Source organism: Mixophyes fleayi, chromosome 1 (genome assembly GCF_038048845.1).
Source record: "Mixophyes fleayi isolate aMixFle1 chromosome 1, aMixFle1.hap1, whole genome shotgun sequence".
In the NCBI taxonomy this organism is placed as follows: Eukaryota; Metazoa; Chordata; class Amphibia; order Anura; family Limnodynastidae; genus Mixophyes; species Mixophyes fleayi.
The window spans coordinates 240792667-240816418 of record NC_134402.1 but is presented as its reverse complement, the minus strand read 5'-3'; the positions used below and the strand labels follow the sequence as shown (position 1 = coordinate 240816418).

Sequence of the window (23752 nt, the reverse complement as noted above, 5' to 3'; positions counted from 1 at the left end):
ACTAGGGCTAATAGTGGCGGGCGAGGGGACCCCACACTTTTTATTTTACACTTCTATCTATTTTTACACATTTGACAGCTGCCGGACCTCCAGCTGTATTGGCAGAACAGTGTAACAGTGTGTGTTGTACTAATCACGCTGCTAGCAAGGAGCGTGTTGTATCTGGCAATTTTTACTGCTTAATCGCAGCTTTATACATTTGAGACTATTATAGCTAGAGTGGAAAACAGTCGGGACTTTGATCTCTATCGATTTTGAAAATAGCGAAAGGAAAGAAACACATCTCTGGCGATTTTACATTAAATCTCAGTTTCATACATCAGTGAGTTTCAACTCTCCCGAGAAAGTCGCTGGATTTGCAAAATCGCACCTAGATACATTTACCCCCAGGACTCTTAAACACGAAGTTCAAAAACAACACTAGTTAATAGTATAGACAAAAACTTGTACTTTGTCCTCGATTTAATAGTGCTGGTAGCTTGTCCATTAATGTGTCCCAAAGTTTCCCTGCGGCATAGTGAACAATGTAGTTAAGTGAGAGTTTCTAGAGAAATTCACTGTTTTACCAAATGCTACTGTTTCTAAATGCTGCAGTCAAAATTGACACTTGTCAAAAAGTGTGTATCAGTCCATTCTTTACATTGTTTGGCCTACCAATGTCACAGTGCATTTCATAAACTTTAAGAATACTTACAAAATAATTGAACAGTTGGTTTGTGTGTACAAAGCCTTACAATCCATTTTTTTTTACAGAGAAGGAACATAAATGGTGTTGGAAGCAGCAGGTGATACAAAACTTACTGTAGGGCTGTCATAATAGTATATATCATTGTGGATGTTACAAATAACTCCTTCATACAATTTAGCTATAACTTAATGTTAACTACTATTATTAAAAGCAGTTTTACACAGCACAGTAGTGAACATATATTTAAAACAGCCATGTTGAGAAATAGCACCAATTATCTGTTGTGGATTAAATAATTTTTAGCATTCGTAAGAATATAACACATAGATTAACTGTTAACTGTGTTTCCCATAAAAGCAGAACATTGTGCAGTCAGGTGATTATATAACACAATATAGATAAATTATAATTTTAATTATTTTGAACACTTTCAAAAAAAAAAGTGTATAGTAGTTATACCCAGGAGTCAAAGTCAATATACTATAATTTCATGTTAGGTAATATAGTGCAGCTTTATATAACATCATTTTCAAGATGAAAAATACATTATGGATGTACTAGAATTTGTAATAGCAAAATAAACTTATTTAGCTCTTGAACGAAAAAAAATAAAGGAAACGTCATCAAGTTTGTTCAGTCAAAATTTAGACAACTTTATATACTATAGTTTGATCTGTATGTGAATTTCATAGTTCTTTGGTGCATTCTGTACATATAAACATTGACATAAATACTTTATCAAAGTTATATAGAGTAAAATATGTGTGTAAACATTCTACTTAATGGATAATGACATCCAGAATAATGCCATATAATAGATTTTGGGGTCAAGGGGTTAAAAGACTATATAATGTAGTCAAGGAAAATAAATATTGTAACAATCTATATATACTTCTTGAAGGGCAAAAAAATAAGGCAATACTGATATTGTGCTTGGCTAATTGTACAATTAGTGTTGTAAGTAGTAACAATTATATGTCAGACATGACAATAGTGTAAAACATTCATTTGGTCTCATCAAACCAGACTAATCACTGATAATCTCAGACAAAATATATGTGGCATAACTAATGAGCGACAGATCAAACAGACTATTTCAGCCTTGTAATTCCATATAACAGGTTGCTTTCTTGTAGCAAAACTGTGCGAAACATGATTTTCTGATGTCTCTGAAAGTATTGTCACAAATATTATAAAGAGAAAAATCTGTATATCCCGTTCTCATTTGCGTCTTTCACAGAGATATCAATGTTCTGAACTGCTGAGTCAGGCAAAAAACAGCAGCAGTGAGTGCAGTGCACTGGCGAGACAGGAGTTTAAAATGCAAATCGCGATTCTCTGTCTCTGAAGCCCTCTTGGCCGCTTGAACAAACTGATGATAGGTGCATACAAGATCACGAAGGTTTGTTTGGACATCGGTTTGACGTTTATTGCACCGCACACAACTGGAAAATTGGAGACATACTTCAGTCATATGCAGGAGCCCGAAAAATGTTTCTTCCACTGCCTGGTAAATCTCCTCTGATGACTGTTCTGATCTAAGTGCTTTCTGTGATGCAGACATAATCTTGCGAGAAACACTACAAAGGCAAGACTTTTGTTCGGAAAACAGGGCAGAACATTTGTCCACAGGGTGCACTTTATGTGTCTTGTTTTTATATTTCTCTAGAATTTTTTGCAGATCCAATACACTATCTTGCAACTTGCCAAAGCCAGTTGGGCCATCGTGTATTCTGCCTCTTAGGACATCAAGAGCTTCACAGTGTTCTAAGGAGGACATATTGTTCTTAGTGATGCTTGTGGAATTATGATTATTTTTCAGAAACAAAGAACTTCCTGGTGCAGGTGGAATTGTTCTAGGTAATGGTGACACAGTTCCACCAAAATCAATAATTTCGTTCTCTACATCAGTGTCTGCAACTCGAAAACAATTGGTGTAAGATAATTGGCAGCTACAGTTTCCAACTTTGGGTAACACAGTGCTTTTCTGTTCTGCATCATGACGATTCTGAATTTCATTTTCTATGCCCGATGCTTTATTACTCATAAAACTTTTATTTATTGTTTCAGTTAATCTTGGTGTGACAGACTGTGTTTTTGAAGAATATTTCTCTTGGTATGTCAAATGCCTATTATAGCCTTCTTCGGAGGTTAGTTTAGGGCCTATTTTCTCTTTATTTTCATCATAACATAGTTTGAATGTATCTAATACTGTCTCAGAGGAACATGGTGGTGATAGAATTTCTTTGCTGCAAATGGAATGTCTTATCATATCAGGTGAATCAAATAATGTAAACTGGTCTGGTTCTTGGTTAGGTAAAAGATGTACTTCCTCTTCACAAGGAGGAATGCTCGATACTGTAGCAGCTCCACCTTCAAATGAGCTGATGGGGCTACTGGTGAAAAGGTCAGCAAGTCCCTTGAAATCAAAAAGTAAATCAGTAGCATTTGAGAAGCTACATAGCTTCTGTGTTTTTGATATTTCCGGAGAACCTTGCCTACTAATTGTTTCTTTCTGTGAAGTATCTTCTGAATTAATAGGGTCAGTATTTTGTATGTTGTGCATGGAAGTCTTTGGGTCTTCTGACTGAGAAATATACAGTAACATTCTGACCGTTGGATCTATGGAGGAAATTGAACCAATGTAGTCCTCAGAAATTTCATTTTCATCTAAATTTTCAAATATGTTTTTAAATGTTACCTTAATATGTTGCTCAGAGTTGTCTGCTATGTTTTCCTCCTTTAAAAAACTTGTTGAGCTTTCATTATTCTCATCAACTGGTATCAGGCAGAAATTTGTTACTTCATTCAGAACAGTGTTGTCCAGTTGTAGTGATATTTCTGATGGACTAGCTCTGCCATTGTGTTCTACTATATTCCAGTCTAGACTGTTATCTGCATTGGAGCTTCCAAGTGCACAATAGTTAGCATTCTGACTTCTTTCTATAACTCCTGGGTCACTCCTGAAACGAATAGCTGATATGGAGGACAATACCGAATCAGTCACAGACTTAGTTTCCATGGTGTCAGGCTCCATCTCCATTAGACTTGGAGAATGAGTTTTGTTTTTAGGTTTTCCTATGGATGTGGGTTGGACAAGCGATTTGGTTTCCAGGAGAGCAGGCTCACCCTCAATGTCTTTTAAGGAGGAAACTGTAGGAGATTGTGACTCTACATGAAAGTGTGACTGTTTCTCAAAGCAACATACATGATCAATAGTATCTAAAGAGTTAGATGGTGACAAGGGAAATGTGACCTGAGAAGTGTAGTCTGTCTGTAGGAAAGACCTTCTTTTCCTTAAGGATTTTGATGGCTTTTTCAAATACTTTTCCAATTTGCATTTTTCCATAGAATTTTCCACATGTGACCCATCTAATGCTGCATTGTCTGAGTAGTAAAATGTTGTCTCTGATTTTGGACCTGAGAAGTGAAGGCACATAAAGAAAGATAAGAGTTGAGAACAAGTATTCACATAAATAAGGACAGAAAAACATAAATATTATGGAGATTCTAGAGATGGTAAAATGTGAGACAATGAGGATCAAGTCGAGAAATGTAAAATGATGGTTAATATAAAACTTAGGGTTAAGTTGTTGTTGTTTAGTAACAATACTAAGTTTGTATGACAATGTTCATATATTGGAAAGAACCGGGAAGGTCCTTAGAACAAGTCAAAATCAAGCAGCGGCATGTTGTGAACTTGTCAAGACAATATTGTGACTGTACCAGTATGAATTAGTGCTTCCCACTTTATGTATTGTGTACACTGCATTTACACAAATGTTTGCTAATTTATAAAGGCATCCTTTATAACATTTCTGAATTCAATCTTCGTAATTAGTCAGAGTGCAGTTACCTACTATATTGTAGGCTTCCTATTCTTTTTTCTGTTGGGTAGGTCTTGCTCACATATGTGCCCTGAGTGAGGTACTTTGTGATCTACAGTAGGTTCTTTATAAACATAGGTGCAAATGTGCACAAGGAAGTAATCTACAGCAACAAATCAGCAATAGAGTTGCATTTTACTTGATTAGTCTGGTGCAAGTTAGACTAAAAAAGCAAATGTTCAATTAATTGCTACACTATGTTCCTGCACTTGTGTGTATTTTCAGCTAAGATAGTACATAACCTGATAGTGTTCCTGCATGATTGCACACAAAGGGCCTCATGTAGAGTTGCAGATAAGTCATTTTTTTTGTATAAAATACAGATTTGGCCATAAATTACACTTATGATTCCTTATGCTTACAGAGAAGGAACAGAGGTGGGAAGCGGTGGGCAAGCAGAGGCCAAGTACAGTAAGGGCATGATCACAAAATTGGAACTATATCAGAGGTGGACACATCCGCAGATATACCTGTCAGCAGGCATATCTCTTGCCGGTGCTCGACTCCTAGTGCAAGTATACGCTCTGATGATCATACACCCACTCATGGGCAATCATCCTCTGAGTGCTCTGTCCCACGGTTGCCATTTACTACAGCCCCTGGCTCGGGCCTACTCTCCGGGCGGTCTACTCACCTCCACTTCTGCGGTCTCCGGTTGCCCCGGGCCTTCTCCTCCTCAAGCTGTTCCTGTCTGCTGTGTCCTCCTCTGATGTCTGCTGCTCCGATGTCCTGCTGCTTCATGCCATCTGCCACTCATCTCTCCAGTTCCTGATGCTGCCTCCGCTCGCTGCACCTCCCCCTGCTCAGCCGGATCAGTCACTATAGGCTGCGGCTCGGGCCTGCTCTCCTCTGCTCCCTCAATTCACTCCCTGGCCTAGTATCTCTCCCTGCTGCTCTCTACCAGATGCTGCTACCTGTCCCCATGGATGCCCAGTGAACCTCCTCCGCCTCTTCTCCTGTCTAACTCAATCGTGGTCTCCATCTGCCCCATTTCTCTCTCCACCCCTCAGTGTTTACCTGGCCCCATTAACAGTTCGCAGTTCTGCATCCTCACCACCATCCAACCCACTTCCTCCACTGGCTACCTATAGGTCCCACCACCTATAGTTCCTCATACGCAGCTCCCCTCCTCGCCTTCTCATCCATCCTCCCTGCCACCCTCAAACCTGTGGACTCTGGACCTCATTTACCTCTGCCCCTGTACTCTCCCTGCTACCCAAAACTCTCCCTGTTACCCTGGACTCTCCTGATCTCTCTCCTAGACTCAACTGCACCCTTCCTTGGATCCACCGGAACTCCCCCCCTGGACTCACCTGGCTTCACCTGGACTCACCTGTGTTCCTGCTCACCACCCTGACTGCACCAGCTCTTGTGGACACTCCTGTTCTGGACTACCCATGATCACTGACCACTTGCATTTAGTGTTCCCTGTCCTCTCTGCCTGGTATTGTCTCTTTAGCATTGCCGATTTCTTTGTGTTACCTAATGTTTTTGCTGGTATATTACCATGTCTTTATTTCTTTAGCGATACCTAATTGTTTTTGTCTTGTAATTTACTTTCTCTTTATTTTTACTACTTTTATTAATTTTATTACCAGCCTACTGCACTATTATTTGCATATTGTTGTCCTCACCTCTGCCTCTCCTCTCCAACTCCTTCTCCTGCTTCTTCTACCTCTGTTCTCTCCCCCCTCCACCACCCCCTTGTCTCCTGTCTCTCACCATGCCTCCGCGCTCCTGTCCTATTCCCAGCCTCTTCCCTAGCCCCCCTCCTCGTCCCTACCTTAATGCTCCCCCTCGCTACATCAACCCTGCCAATCTCCTCCACATCACTCCCCTCCCCTCCCTCCCCTACTCCTGTGCCCACTGGTACTCCAGATCAATCCGTAAAAAACTGCCGGCTATCCATGACCTCTTGATCTCCAACTCGCTTAACGTCCTTGCTATCACCGAAATCTAGCTCTCTTCTGCTGACACTGCTTCCTCCGCCGCTCTCTCCCATGGTGGTCTTTCCTTTACCCACTCCACCAGACCGGATGACCGTCCAAGAGGGGGAGTGGGAATCCTCCTATCCCCTAACTGCACTTTTTGGATCATTCCCTCTGAGCCTTCCCTCTCTTTCTCCTCCTTCAAAGTCCATTCTATCCGCCTCTTCTCCACCATTGACCTCCATGTCTCAGTCTTATACCGCCCCATGGCCCCACTTCTCTCTTTCTCGACAACTTCGCAGCCTGGATTACCCACTACCTTTCCTCTGACCTCCCCTCCATCATACTTGGAGACAACTCCTTCCCTATGTTCATAGGTGCCCTGACTCTTGATGCTGTCTCCCTTCCCAGAGTATTTAGGTAGTAATCTCCTTCAAAACTTTTATTGCCCCTTTTTATTTAATTGTTTCTCATTTTAAAAAAAGGGGAAAGGGAAGCATAAGGGTGAGGAAATGTGAGGATAAAGGGAAGTGTGTTCTATTTCTCTTTCCTTCTCGGTGACGACCAGTACCCCCCCTCACACACACCATATTGTTATAAAAAGTTATAGTATCTTGAATATTATGGATAACAATTGTATACTACCTGTCTGTTTATTGACAACCTGTTGTTGTCTCTGATATTTGCTACTCAAACATTTTCAGCCCCATTGACATATGCCCATGATCTGTATTGTTCTCTGTTTTTGTTTCTATTCCTGCAAATGTACTAATTGTTGATTCTTATCTGTACATCATTGCTATTTTTCAAAATAAATAGTTAAAAAAAAACTACCCTCACTAGGTGCAATTTTGACGCTGTTGACCCTACTTTTTTTTCCTCCTCTCTTGAAACTCTACTCTCCCCTCTTCCCTCCCTGCCTTAGACGCTGTCGCCCCTGCCACTTCTGTCCGCTGCCGCAGCTTAATTCCCCAACCCTGGCACTCCAATTTCAACCGCTTTCTCCAGAAGTGCACTCGTGATGCTGAACGCCTCTGGAGGAAATCTCGCTCCCTGGCTGACTTCCTTCATTTAAAGTTAATCCTCTCCTCCTATGCCCTCTCCTTCGCTAAACAATCTTTCTTTAAGTTCCTCATTTCTTCTCAGTCCTCTAATCCCCGCCCTCTTTGCCACGTTCACCTCTCTCCTCACCCCTCCTCCTATCCCACTCTCCCTCTCTGATACAGATTTTGCCTCCTTTTTCTCCTCCAAAAATTTAGGCCATCAGACTTGACATCTCCTACTCCCTTTCTTCTCCTGCCTCTGTCTTCGCTCCTCCCCCCTCCTACAACCTACCCTGGTGCTCCTTCTGCCCTACTACGGACAAAGAAGTCCACTCCCTCATTCTTTCCTCTCCCCCGTCTACCTGCCACCTGGATCCCATCCCCTCTCACCTTCTTCACTCCCTCTCCCCCACTGTCTGTGCTTATTTAGCTCATCTCTTCAGCCTGTCTCTTTCCACCCCATCCACGCCACTGAAACCACACTGAACAGTGTAGCTAATAATCTCCTCTCTGCTAAATCCAGGGGTCACTTCTCCCTGCTCATCCTCCTGGACCTATCCGCAACTTTTGATACCATGGACCATCCCCTCCTTTTGCAGACTCTTCCCTCTCTCGGTCTCTCTGGTTCCTCACATGGTTCACCTCATACCTCGCCAACCGCTCTTTCTCTGTATCCATGTCGCTCCTCCTCAGAAGAGGAGAGCGCTTGCTCCCCTCTTCTGACTCCCTTTGTGCCAGCCGTCTGTTTGCCCTCCCTTTAGGATGTAAGCTCTTATGAGCAGGGCCCTCCTGTCTCTCTACCTTTTCTTCTGCTCCAACTTCAATATAATTGCTTTGCCTGGAGCCTCTGAAGTCATGGTATTACTCGTTTATTGTTCTATACTGTTTTCCCTGTATTGTCCATTGTTTATATTGTGTATGGCGCTGCGAAGACCTTGTGGCGCCGTATAAATAAAGATGATGATGATAATAATAATAATAGTGACATCATCATTTAGTTTTTTCCTATACTGAAACTGGATACTATCAAGCTGCCTTACAAGATAGCTCTCTCTCTGATCCTGCCTACACAGACAACATGACGATATCTTATCCTGGGTGAAGCTCATTATAAAATGTAATATATTCAGTCTTTTTATACTTTCCTACTTTATTGTAATATCTTTTATGCATAATAATGGCTTGCTGTAAATCCTGCTCAAATTTGTAATTAAATATCTTTGTGCTTTGGAACCAAAATAATCGCATTGGACAATGTTTATTTGGTAAGCGATAAAATGACTTTAATAGAATGAACCCTGAAAACCCAATATTTGAGATGTGGAAGGGCATGATCAACCTACCAACAATCTAATCCATTAATTTACAAAGAGGGACCATTGCTAATTATAATCAAATATGGACAATATGGACCTATATTTATATACATTACACTATAGGTCCAATTCACAATCAAGATCATGTTAATCGACTAATTCAATATACTGCGACTATTTGTTATCCCCTTGAGGTCTATACAAACTTATACATAAGTTATAGATATTGCCTATACTATACAAATATAGTTGTTTGTACATAATGAAAAAGACAATCATTGACCATATCCATCAGTAATATTTAATCTGTAAAAGATAATTGAATGTTGTATAGTATCCAATGTTGTTAAATACATTGATATGTTTGTTTAAAAATGGGGAAAAAACAATACATATATTCTTTAAAAAATAGTCTGTTTCTAAATGAAAAGAAAATTCTTAGATAACAACAAAGTCAATTATGCCACACATCACAAAAACCGGGTGTAAATGTATCAACAGTGACAATTTGGACATTGTGATATTTATATTACCTGGGGAGCTTAGTGTGGGTGTGAATCTGTCTGTAGCATCAAAAAATTCTTCTTCAGAACTGCTGTCACCAAAGCCAGGTGGAGGATCAAGGATAAGTGTCTCCACTTTGTCATTCGTTCCCCGGCTAAAAGCTTTCTTTAGTTTAGCTTTTTCCATTGAATCTTTCACACAGTTGATCTCTGGGCTACTAGGAATATTCCTGTCCACACTGCTAGCAGGGGAGACATTTGAGCACAGACTATAATATTCCATTATATTGTTTGTTATAAGTTCACATCCAGAAAGACCATGCAGTTCATCGTCTTCTCTGCTCTCTACCTCTCTGGGAGATCTAGAATAGTCCATGTCATCTTTATCAGTATCTTCCCTGCTATTATTCCGCTGCAAAAAACACAGTAATGGATCCGATTCTTGGCATCCATTTACTTTGCATTTCACTTCTGGATTATCAGTAAATACGCCCTGGTCTTCTGTAGACACAGCTTCCAAAATGGGATTATAAAACTGGAAGAACTCTGGCCTACTTGAAGAACAGGTCTCTAGGTCATCTTCTTCTAGAGCATCAATTGAATCACTGGACCAGCTGATTTTGTAACCCTGGCTTTCTGTGTTAGCTGAATCAGAGGCTTCAGAAATGCTGTCTATATCATTGTTTACACCATCACAGCAACCTGTCTCTTGAGCATCAATTTCTTTTTTTTCGTCATTTTCCTGTAATGCGCACACACCTTCTCTATCCTTTTCTTCTACCTTCTCTTCATCATGCAAAGGTTTTATGTTGCGGTACCTTAGAAACTGTAGATCTGATGAGAGGTCTAGGGAAGAATCAACTTCTGAAGACTCTTCTGAGTCACTGCAAGCTCTAGATTCATATCCTTAGTAATTGAAACAAATACATTTAATTAAAGCATTTGATCTTGTAGTCATTCATTAATAATACAAACATATCATTTAAGGGATTGTGCACTTTTAGACATTCCTATTAACATATTATCCTATCCCTTCATGTAGGAAATAGACCTTTCATTACCTGAAAGTGGAATGCTGGATTGCATTGCTTCATATAACTCTACTGAAAAGATATGGATGGATTGTTGGACACTTTTGTGAGCTTGAAGTAATGGGGAGGTTGGGGTTGTTACATGGGGAGGGACCAATATGCTATACTGGCGGTGGGGGGAGGTTACATTAAGGTAACATTGAATGAGGAATTGTTTAATTTTGGATAATTATCTTTTCATTAATCTAGTCAAAGATAAAATAGATAGGACATTCCATTGTTTCTTATCAAATAAGTAGAATACTTACTAAAATTGCCTAATCTCTGTCCTTTTTTACATGTTACTTAGATGAGCTTGTTAACCATAGAAAATATTGAAGCAAAACAAACTTTAAATAGTTTCATATGTTGACTACAAAACAAATCTAAATTTTTTTCTATAATGTTATTACATTATATTATCTTCCCCTACTCGCTCTCTGCTCTTGACTTTGTCATCCACGTCCCCTTAGTCTCTGCAGATGAAGTTTGCACCCTTCTCTCCTCAAAACCCCACCTTCCTGCTCGACCCAATCCCCTCCCACCTCCTCCACTCCTTCTCTTGTGAGGCATGTTTCCACCTTGCACACCTCCTCAGTCTATCCCCCTTGTTTGGCAACTTCCTCTTCTCCTTCAAACATGCCCTTGTCTCTCACATACTCAAACAACCGTCGCTTGACCCTGCCTCTCTCTCTAATTACAGTCATATCTCTCTCCTTCCCTTTGCTACCAAGCTTCTTGAGTAGGATGCTTACAACCGTCTCAACTCCTACCTTTCCTTGGACCCAATTCACTTTGACTTTCATTCAATTTGCTCCACCAAAACTGCCCTCACTAAAGTCACCAATGATTTTCTCACCGCTAAACCTAAGGGTCCCGTCTCTGTTGTTATTTCTTCCAACCTCTCTGCTACCCTTGATACCTTTGACCTCAGTCTTATCTTGCAAATGCTCCATTCTATTGACCTCTGTGACACTGTCCTCTCCTGGTTTACCTCCTACATTACCAACTAGTCCTTTTTTGTCTCTACATCTGACTCCACTTCTCCTCTCTTCCCTTACCTGTCAGAATCCTGCAAGAATGTGTTATTGGCCCACTACTCTTCTCCCTCTACACCTACTCTCTTGGTGATCTCATCAGCTCCTTTGGCTTCCAATATGACCTGTATGCTGATGACAACCAATTTACCTCTTTTCACCTGACCACTACACCTCCCACCTTTCTTCTCATCTGTCTCAAGCTGTCTTTTGGCCATTACATCCTGGAAGGACCAGCACTTTCTGAAACTCAATATGCTAAAACTGAAATCATTGACTTCCCGACCTCCAGAGTCCACTCTCTTCCCCTCCACTCCCTATTCATTGAAAGCACTACACTCTCCTTTGTTTCTCAAACTGCTGCCTGGGACTCCTTCCTCTCCTTCACTTCCCATATTCAGTCCCTCTCCAAATCCTGCTGGTTCCACCTCCTGAACATCTCCAGGATAGGGTATTTCTTACCTTGGAAGCGGACAAAACTTATTCAGTGCTTCAAAATCTCACCTAGACGACTGTACCCTCTTCCTCTCTAGCCTACCCTATTCCCAGCTCACCCCTCTTCATTCTATCCTCAATGCCACCAGCCCAACTTATTTTCCTCCATCACCCTCAGTCTCTGCTGACCCTCTCTGCCAGTGCCTACACTGTGTCACAACTCTGATACAATGGGTACCTGCTAACGTTGGTGCAGCTCAAGTAGAAGGTGCGTAGTATAACCCCCGGTCTTCTCCAGGAACCCTCGCAAGGAGGTATGGATGATGCCGCAGGAGACGCGCAGATCACAGTCCTTTACTGAGCCATATAGCGAGGTACAGGAGAGAGTAGTCAGGTAAGCTGATTTTGTAACATGCAGACAGTGGAGGTACACAGGGAAGAATCCAGTAGAATGGTCAGACAAGCCAGATCAATAACTTCCAGTAGAGAACAGTGCACAGGGAGAATCCAATAGAGTGGTCAGACAAGCCAGGTCAATAAGGAAACACTGGAGAGCAAAGGAGTAGTCAGAACAAGCCAAATAATACACAGGAACACTGGAGCAGGATGTCTCAATTCTCTGGCACCACTATGGTGTCAGAGACAGCCTTAAATAGTGTTAGTAGCCAATGAGGTGCCGGCGGGGTGATGTCATCGGCCGCCGCCGGGGATCCGAATAGCGCCTAGTTGCCTGGCAATGAGACGCGCATAAGCAGAGTAGCCGGTGGTTCTGGTTGCCTGGCAGCCGAAGGAGACAGTATACCCTCCTCTCCTTACAGTCTGTTGTTTACGAAACTATTTGAGTATATGAGGGGCGTGTAAATTGTGTTTGTCCACCCAGGACCTCTCCTCTGGACCGAAGCCCCTCCAGTGAACCAGGAAATGTTGGCGACCATGCAGTGTGCAGGAATCCAAGATCCGACTAACTTCATACTCTTCGCTGGAGGAAGAATGGATTGTTGCAGGGCGAGACAGAGGCTGGAAGAATTCGTTGAGCACCAATGGTCATAACAAAGAGACGTGAAAAGTGTTGTGGCACCTGAGAGAAGGAGGTCATTTCAACTTGTAACAGTCAGGATTGATGATCTGTGAAATAGGGTAGGGTCCAGTAAAACGAGGCGCCAGTTTTATAGAGGGTACTTTGAGTTTCAAATTTCTGGTGGATAGTCACACCTGGTCCCCCACAGAAAGAATTTGCATAGGTCTCCGGCGACGATCAGCGAATGTCTTATGATGTTGAGTGGCTTTAAGCAATTTTGCTTTAGTCCGGGACCAAATAAGCGAAAATTTCCGAAGAAGAGAATCAGCAGCAGGAACAGAGGAGCCTGAGGAAACAAAAGGATCCGGGATAATAGGGTGGGTCCCCAACACAATAAAGAAGGGAGAAAATACCATAGACTCATGGACATTATGGTTATGAGAAAATTCTGCCCAGGGAAGGAGCTGAGACCAGTTTTTCTGATTCTTGGAGGAAAAGCACCGAAGGAAGGTCTTTAGGTCCTGATTTATTCTTTCTCTTTGGCCGTTAGTTTGTGGGTGATACCTGGATGAAAACTTTGAGTCCATGCCTAGATTTTTACAAAATGCTCTCCAAAAACGAGAACTGAACTTTACCCCACGATCGGAGATGATCTCCTTAGAACATTCATGAATCCTAAAAATTTCCTTAATGAAGGTAACAGCTAATTGACTAGCAGAAGGCAAACCACATAACGGTACAAAGTGAGCCATCTTAGAGAACCTGTCGATAACAACCCAGATGGTATTATACTCTGTGTTAGAACGAAGGTCTGTTATGAAATCCATGGAAATGCTCTCCCAGGGGGAATTCGGAATGGGTTGAGGATGAAGCTAACCAGCAGGAAATCTTCTGGAAGTCTTATGTTGGGCACAGGTTGTACAAGTAGCAATAAATTTGCGAATGTCCAAGCAAATAGAGGACCTCCAGAACCGACAGCATAGTAATGCAGTATTCTTCTTCACACCCGCATGACCAGAAATGCGAGAAGAATGGGCCCAGTGTAAAGCTTTGAATCTTAAATGGGCTTCCAGGAAGGATTGGCAAGGAGGAGAAGTACAGGTCTTTGCTCTGGTAAGTGCTACAATACTGGAGGGGTCAATGATAGCTTGAGGTTCCAAAGGTGTCAGATGGTCAGAATCATCAAAAGACCTGCTCGGTTGTACTTAACTCTGGGACAGAAGGTAAGGACCAGATTGAACCGTGCAAAGAAAAGCGACCAGACTTTAGGATTGGCAGACTTCCTGGTTAATGCCGTGATGGGTGCAAGATTGGTCAAGAAGTCCTGAGAAATTGTCGGTAGTAGTTGGAAAAACCGATAAATCTCGCCTAAGGCCCTGGGGCTGAGGCCAATCCAAAATAGCAGAGACTTTAGCCGGGTCCATCTATAACCCCTTGCCAGACACAATGAATTCAAGTCAAGGAACTTGAGACATCTTGAAAACGCATATCTCTAGTTTACAGTAGAGACGATGTTTGCGTAATCTGGATAGAACTTCTTTGACATGAGCACGATGGTAGCAGAGGTCCCTGGAAAACACCAGAATATCAACCAGACAGACCACTACCGAAGTGTACAGTAAGTGTTGAAAAATTTCTTTGAACAACGACTGAAAGACTGCAGGGCCATTACAAAGAAGAGGATCCACTCTCTCCCTACATAATCAATATACAAGCAAAACAATTGTGTACATACATGTAGCGCCTATTCCTGACACATCAGAGTTAAAGGCACTTCTCTTTGTTTCAGTGTTTCTGAGAATGTCCCAAAATTTTTCAATTTTTTACTGAAACTTAGAATAAAAATACAACATAGTGTAGTATATCACATATAATTTTAAATAGTTCCCAAAATAATGAAGGAAAAGTTCCAGATAAACACTGTACAGTCCTTATTAGATAACACCAAAAGGAAGCTTGTGTTCTTTCAGCACACCTTGTCCCCACAGGACCTATGCTTACAGTGTTCCTGATTATTGTCAGCCTTCAATCAGAGACAAATCCTTCCTCCATTAGGGAACCGCAACTCTTTCCATATTGAATACAAAGTAATAGAGAAGGGAGATCTAGTGCATTAACCTTTTTATTCATATGTATGATAAATTGCATAAAACAATTAAATACTCATACAAAAAAAATTAAATCCAGCAATGTATAAAAGGGACTCGCACCAGACTATATCCAAAACAGGGCATTGATATACAACAAATCCAAGTCTGTCGAGGGTCGGGTCTGGTCCCTACTGCCAACACGTTTCGACTCACCACTAGTCTTTCTTATACCGTCTAGGAGTTTCCCGGTCTCTTAGGACAGGCATGGAGATCACCACAATAAAGACAGATGTTGCTTGAATCGTCTCTCCCGTTCCTCAGGGGACAAAAGGGAAAGTCCAATTTGCATAGGTTCCTCCGGGGTATCACCAGATTTTGGAACTGGTGTGCCAGCCATGGAACAAAACGTCTGGAGGAAGATCGTTCCTGTGTTCATTCTCTATAACACAAGTCTACTCTAACACATAGTGATATGAGTGTGTCTAAATCCGAAGGAACTCTGATGCCAGCGTATGGAACTGCACTGCGTATTGTCCTACGGTGAAATTACCCTGACAAAGGTTTAATAGACCAGAAGCTGCCAAGGTTCATCAAAAACCCTCCTGAAGGATTCAATGAAGAATGCAGAATTTCCATTTAGAGGATCATTATGCTCCCAGAGTGAAGAGGCCCAGGCAAGAGCTTGGCCACTCAAGAGAGTAATTATGAAAGCTACCCTGGTCCGCTCCGAAGGGAAAGCCCCAGGATTGCATTCAAATTGTATAGCACATTGATTCAAAAAGCCTCTGCACCTTTTAGAGTTTCCATCTAACTTTTCTGGCGGTGGAATAAGCAGACTGGAGGAAGTGGAGGCTGTGGACACACTAGGCGAAGCAGAGGTGGTAACAACTACTGCAGTCATGATTGTAAGGGAACTTTGTAGGGCGTCTAGTTGAGTAACAACCCCTTGAACACACTGTAGAAGGCGGGCTTGATCCGTCTTTTGCTGCTCCACTCGTGCTAGGTGAAGAAGTAAATCACGGGCAGACGGTTCACCTGTACCCTCTGTAGTCATGGCCAGAGTATACTGTCACAACTCTGATACAAGGGGTACCTGCTAACGTTAGCACAGCTGAAGTAGAAGGTGTGGAGTCTAATGCGCCCCCGGTCTTCTCCAGGAACCCCCGCAAGGAGGTATGGGTTTTGCTGCAGGAGACGCGCAGGTATCGGTCCTTTACTGAGCCGTATAGCGAGGTACAAGAGAGAGTAAGCCTCTACTGTAATGTGCAGACAGCAGAGGTACACAGGGAAGAATCCAGTAGAATGGTCAGACAAGCTGGGTCGGTAACTTCCAGTAGAGAACAATGCACAGGGAAAATCCAATAGAGTGGTCAGACAAGCCAGGTCAATAAGGAAACACTGGAGAGCAAAGGAGTAGTCAGAACAAGCCAAATAATACACAGGAACGCTGGAGCAGGATGACCCAATACTCTGGCACCAGCATGGTGTCAGAGTCAGCCTTAAATAGTGCTAGTAGCCAATGAGGTGCCAGTGGGGTGATGTCATCAGCCGCCGCCGGGGATCCGAATAGCGTCCCGTTGATGGGATGCACATGAGCAGATTAGCCGGCGGTCCTACCGGAAGTAACGCATCTGATTGCCTGGCAAACAGACGCGACGGGGGAAGTGATAGGCGGCCATCCCGAAGGAGCGGAGGGACGGCGCTTGACAGTATACCCTTCACTCCTCTCAGTCTGTTGTTTACGAAATTCTTTGAATAAACGAGGGGCCTGTAAATCCTGTTTGTCCACCCAGGACCTCTCCTCTGAACCGAATCCCTTCCAGTGAACCAGGAAATGTTGGCGACCATGCAGTGTGCTGGAATCCATGATTCAACTAACCTCATACTCTTCACTGGAGGAAGACTGGATAGGTGCAGGGCGAGACAGAGGCTGGAAGAATTTGTTGAGTACAAATGGTCGTAACAAAGAGACATGAAAATTGTTGTGGCACCTGAGAGAAGGAAGGTAATTTCAACTTGTAACAGACAGTATTGATGACCTGTGAAATAGGGTAGGGTCCAATAAAACGAGGTGCCAGTTTCATAGAGGGTACTTCGAGTTTCAAATTTCTGGTGGATAGCCACACCTGGTTCCATACAGAAAGAATTGGCATAGGTCTCCGGGGATGATCAACAAATGTCTTATTATGTTGAGTGGCTTTAAGGAATTTTGCTTTAGTCCGGGACCAAATTAACGTCCCGTTGCCTGGCAACGGGATGCATATGAGCAGAGTAGCCCGGCGGTCCTGCTGGAAGTATCGCGTCTGGTTGCCTGGCAACCAGGCGCAACAGGGGAAGTGACAGGCCGGCCGTCCGTAAGGAGCGGAGGGACGGTGCCTGACACACTGGCTCCCTGTCTCCTACAGAATCAAGTTCAAACTCCTCACCTACAAAGCCCTCAGCCACTCCTCTCCCTCCTATATCTCTAACCTCATTTCTATCTACACTAACTCCAGCCCCACTTCCATGACCGCCACGTTAATACCATACTAATTACCTCTTTGAATTCCTGCCTCCATGATTTTACCCATGCTGCTTCTGACCTGTGGAATGTACTCCCACAACTGTTAGATTAGTCACTAGTCTCCAAGTCTTCAAATGTGCTCTCAAAACACATCTCTTCATTCAACCCTCCTCCTAAGTCCTTTGCCTTTGCTACCATTTCTATTCCCCACTATTTGCCAAATATGAATAAATGTTTTATACAATGGCTGAGATGTTAGTCTTGAAAACTTGTAATTAAAATCTATTCATTTAGTCAATAAAGAGTTAGAAGTTAGTCAGAGGACTTGCCCTTTCTTACCTTCCTCTGCAGATATCCGATGATATAAATTATCCCCAGGCCACTCAAATATGGGAGCAGCAGAACTCACAAACAACTTGCAATAACCAGAAATGAGACATGCAATGTCCTTTGCATTACTTGATTCCAATAGCAGAGAAAGTGGCTTGGTGAAACAAAAATATATTGTTAGCGCAATAAAATATCAATACAAACACCTACAAATACCTACAATTCTTAAGAACAGAATTGTTAACTAACTAGTACAAAAATTGTTTTCCTTCTTCTCAAATAAAAATAGCATAATTGTACAGTAATTGTATACATCTGATAATAAATATTTTACCCAAAAAATTAAGAAACAAAAATAGGACCAAATATGTACACAAAAAATAAAATAGCCAAAAAGCAATTACTATTATAGTATTGGGATATTTGTTACAACCACAAGTCTACCCTCTTAACAAAGGAGAGTTACCATATCTGGCTGTGTAACTATGCTTTGGTGCAGATAATGAGTTTTACTGTTCTAGCCAACTCTGATTGCTATTGTTAGAATGACAGTTATTCTGTAGAGCCAAACTATAGAGTTGTATAGTGTCTTTAGTGTGTGTGCAGGTTTGTACCTGTAGTAGATGGTAGATACAAGAGGATTTTCATGCTCAGTTTTGGGCAGCCTGATAACTGACCATGGTCCACCAAAAATATTGTCATGTAAAATAATCTGGACATCTGAAATCTAAACCCTATGCCTCCAAATTTACAGTAAAATTAAGAATAACAGCTGATTACCAATCATTTAAAACTGCACCAATTACATCTGGTTACAAACTAATTATTTTGTTCCAGGAGGGATTAATGATCCAATGGCCATTATCAACATCTAAAAAGTACCACATTGGAAACTTTGGACCTTTTTAGGGCTTTTCCATAGGCAAAAGAGAGACCTGTATCATATTCATTATGGCGGAGTCTTTATGTGTTTTACTTTTATCATGGACTTTGCTCCAATATGCAGTTGTGAAAGCTGTACAGATTCTCTGGATTATCATTTTAGTAGCAGTCAGCAAGACAACAAGTGTAGGTCCGTCTGATATTATCATATACAATATACAATTCACCTATCATAAGTATGGTACCCTAAGAAATTGCAAAATAAAAACTTTTTTATGTTTACTGTTCATATAGGAGTAAAAATCATTGTAATGTATTTGCAGCACTGAATTGCAGTTACCTTGACATCCTGAAGATAGACTTTTACCAAGCTCACTTTTTCAGACTCTGGGGTCAGCTCTATTCTGCTGATATTGGTGAATTCTGCTAAAGTTATCATGATGTTCAATTTGTTATTGATAATCTGACTGATACCATACTTGGCTCCAACAAGAAGAGTAACATATGATTCTCTGTCCTGCAGCTGCCAGAAAACAAAATATGTCACTGTTTTTCAAGAAACTTAAAAAATTCACTTAGGTGAGAAAGGTAGGGGATAGGAGAGGATGAAAAGGCCTGGAAGTGACTTGCTTTGATTGTATATGTAATAAATGACTAAGGATCTGATTCATTAAGGAAAGGTAAGCAAAAAAAAATAGTAACTTTGAACCTTGGCAAAACCATGTTGGATTGGAGGGGGGGGTAAATTTAAAATGTGGGGACAGAGTTATAGTTGGGGTAGGGCATGTCCTAGATCAACTTTTAATTTCAGTGTACAAATAAGCTATCAAATATTTGTGTCACATGAAAAAACAGACAGTATTTAACTTATGTGCAAAATAATAAACTAATTTGTATCCCTTGCATTGTCCAGGTGAAAACATACTCATTTTTTTTGCCTTACATTCCTTAATGAATCAAGCCCTAAATGATTACACAAGAGAACGGGTAAAGGAATACAGTAAATAGTGCTAGGGATATTGAGCTGGAGGTGACCAAACTAATATCATGTAAAAATAATAGGGTCAGTGTGTGCCAATTCAAAGTGTCTCATCTACATGTGTTCAACAGAGTGTAAGTTTGAATACAATAATGTTATTAATTTCAAATAGCCAGCCAGACCTTTTGTGACCTAGAAAACAGTAACAATGATGTATTCTTTTTCAGGTACGCTATGCCCTCTCCAAACTCCTCATTTGCACTAAACTTATATCTCTGTTCATTATAGTTCAATTGGCATGAGTGGTGTCTTATGTGCATAATGACATCCCAAAAGTTATTTTATTAGTCCTGGCTCTGTTATATTGTTTTCTTGTAATTCCTTTTAAAGTAATCCAAGTTAGGATAGTGTTATCTCTCTCCTTGATCTGTGGCATCTGCTTTACTTAATCACTTAATTGTATCTTGTATAAAATTCCTATAAATGCATCACAAGTTTTGTCCGCCTGTGGGACTAGCAGAGTTTAACAGAGTTCAACAGAAGTGAAAGAGAACAGCACACCTTTAGGACCCACACCCATGGGGCACGGCTCTCGGGACATGTTTTGTGTCTGAGCCCACTTTCCCGTGTGCATGTTTCTGGATATAACCCTGTGCACTTTGCTGGTGACAAGTATCTGATGCAGAACCTATTCAATTAGCTAGTATATAATACTGAGTAAATAAGACTGGTATAAAAATCTGTTGGCTAGTGACTTAAGTGAAGACCAATATGGTGTCTAGTGGACAAGACTGAGCCCAATCTGGTTGCAGGTAGAGAAAGCTAAGCTGTGTCATCTGCACAAATCAGCAATCAGAAATACTCAGCACAAAAATATATTCAAGCATTCAAGCCAGGGATGGAAAATTTCTGGGGGGGGGGGGGGTAGCATTGGTGGGTAGTGGGATAGCAAATATATGCAGAGGGCTGTATACCAGCCCCTGCCCGCTGAATATAATATTCTTCAACTACTGTTAGATGCATTCTGCTAGAGAGTTTATCTGGTGAAATGTAAGGTTGTGATTTATATCGACAAAACTCAGCCTTTTGGGTATATTAAATCTAACTGAGCAGAACAAAAATGTCAACAAAGGTGGGCATTTGAATTAGTACACTATGAAAATATACATAATAATATTTAAATTAAGTGCACTATAACTGTCATACATTTCACTAGAAAAATGCTCATAATATAATTTTTTAACAACATACCATTAGTGTGGCATTAAATATTTTTCCACCGTAGGTTTTCAAATCTCCCAGAATCTTTAAATAATGTAGCCGAACCTGAGCTGCAGTTACAGGTTGCTAAAACATATAAGAGAAAAAGTTACTTTGCTATGTCTCATTAGAAGAAGAATTAACTTACCTTTCCTTGGTTGTCAGAACAGGTTTGCTTTAGGTGTCTAGCTTACATTCCAAGTCACAGACTTAGATCACTAAGTAAACTGCCTTGATGGCAGAATAGGTGCTACAGCAGGCTAAATCTTTTTCAACTGTATAATAATAATAACAATAATAGTAATAATAATAATAATAATAATAATAATATTGTTAATATTATAAAAAATAGGTGACCATATACATTATTCTTCAACCCCACACACACACACACACACACACACACACACACACACACACACAGCAGTTTTTTATAAGATCCTGACAGGCAAATACAATAAACTGTTAAAAAAAAATGGTGATCACTGCAGCATGCCGGATCAGTTGCCTAACAACTGTGGCTGGCGTCCTTTCTCTGTCAGGCAATAGTAGATTGCACCCTGTTGTACTAAGTGTATGGTGGTCATCACCACATATCAGATCTGTTACCAGAGTCCTTTCCCTGTGAGGTGACAGTGGACTGCGTTCTCATGTGTTTAGGAATTTGATGATCACCGCTACATGTCAGATCTTTAATTGGCATCCTTTCCCTGTCAGCCATTGTGCCGTGATGTGTTTTTAGTTATGCGGTGGTCACCGCAGCATTTCTAATCTGTTACCAGCATTTCTCCTTATTAAGTGGCAGTGTATTGTACTAACTCTCATTATGTGCAGGATATCTGCCTCTACACTCTGGACTAATTGCCCAACAACAATAGTAGCATCCTTTCCTCCCACGCAGTCAGGTCTGCTGGCTTTATAAACCCCTTCCTGTTACCATACTAAAGCTAGTTCCTGCTTGACCTAGTGTACCTTGCGTCTTAATCTGTTCTGTTCTCAGTGTTTGACCCAGATTGTTTAAAGGATTCTATGTGATACGCTATTACTATCTAGGCTGCTCACTATCTCCTGCTGTGTTCTGTCCACTCCACTGGGCAATAGTGAGATTAGCAATTACTACTACCTGAGCTTAAAACGTTTTTCACCAATACTAGGGCTGATAGGCCTTTGATGAATCTGCCCCTAAGTGTCAATTATTATCCATTTTTCAAAGAGTCAAACCTTTTAATATAATCTTTTTAGGCTAAGTTTCACATTAAACTGCAGTCCCCATTTATTTTATGAGCTAATATAAGAAGATCCAAAAAGTCTAGCTTTCGGATCTTGACTCCGATGGCTAACACATTAGCATTTCTACCCTAAGGGGAGAGAATCGCAGGGGAGGGATCTTTGGATCCCTCTCCGGCAGACTTCCTGCTCTCTCCTCCATTAAGTAACGAAAAATGGCTTTCACATTCACGACTCAGAGTGTTTAGTTACGGAAAGGCATCGGTAGGACAGTCTCCTATAGGATGTGCTGTACTGGCATGATTTTTTAATAAACAGCCGCCTTGTATCATCCATTATCATTGCAATAAGGAATGATACTTAACAGGCAGGAAGCACAGCCACTAATAAATGGGACACCTGGTGATGACCTTCCCTCAGGAATTTTTGATTTGCATAAGAAGTTCATAGATGGGCATCAACAACTGCTTAAACCGGGCGAGCAGAAGTAGGAGAGCATTGCAGTGCTGGACCACTGGATCATTTAAGGGACCCACCAAACCAGGGCAATAATGCCTTGAAGTATAAATTTGTATTTTGACTTTTCTTTATGAACTCCACATTCTTTAGGTGTGATATAGCTGATGGCAGAGATCAATAGCTCACAACCTCCATAGAAAAACTTAATACAACATCAACATATAAAATTGGTATATTTGTTAGTGTTACAAGATATCTTTTAACATCACAGTACCTTGTATATTATGGTTAATGGCCATAATAGTTAAACCAATCTGTCATTCAATTAGTCACCAAGGAGTATGTTTACTAAACTGCAGTTTTGAAAAAGTTGAAATGTTGCCTATAGCAACCAATCAGATTCTAGTTATCATTCATTTAGTACATTATACAAAATGACAGCTAGAATCTAATTGGTTGCCATAGGCAACATCTCAAACCTGCAGTTCAGTAAATATACCCCCAAATGTCTGCATGTTTTACACTGACAACATAAGTGTTAATTCAATGCTACTACATGCTTGAAGGTGGTGTTTTATTGCTATGCTGTTACTTAGCAGAGGCAAAAACAATATCTCCTATTGGTAGCAGTGGCTTATATTTCCGCACAGGCTTTTTTTTATGCATATGTAGTTAATATTATGGGACATATAATTCGAGAAACATTTATTAGAATTAGCATTTTGCATATCATAAGTAATGTAAAAAGATATAAAATTAAAGTTCTTTTATTAAAAAAAAAGCTATACAAGCATTTCAATAATGTCAGTATGCATGTATGACACTTACTTTAAGAGCCATCTTATTATACCAACATGCATGCAGAGCTGGATTGAGGCACCATAGTGAGCAATATGTTTCCCAAATGTGCACATAAATTGCAGTTTGGAATTATTATATATTGGAACCAGGAAAGGGAAGCTAATGGGTGGGAATGGTTTTTTGAAGCACCACTCACAGGGCAACAGCATACATTAGACAGGTCAGATTCAAACTTTGCCTTTCGACAAAATATTCTGATTCACAGCACAAATCGGTGCTACAAATTTAGCTTACAC

General features: G+C 41.0%; 1 protein-coding gene across 1 annotated transcript in view; it reads right to left on the bottom strand.

The window, feature by feature from the left end:
- Positions 1-1153: 1153 nt before the first annotated feature.
- FRMPD1 (FERM and PDZ domain containing 1) overlaps positions 1154-23752 on the bottom strand; it is a 144822-nt gene continuing 122223 nt past the window's right edge. The window contains exons 12-16 of the mRNA XM_075208398.1: positions 20961-21056; positions 19071-19253; positions 17858-18002; positions 9396-10271; positions 1154-4108 (exon numbers count right to left, since the gene is read on the bottom strand). Coding sequence (XP_075064499.1) covers positions 1923-4108; positions 9396-10271; positions 17858-18002; positions 19071-19253; positions 20961-21056 — 3486 coding nt within the window. The 3' untranslated portion in view covers positions 1154-1922. The remainder of the gene's footprint in view (positions 4109-9395; positions 10272-17857; positions 18003-19070; positions 19254-20960; positions 21057-23752) is intronic.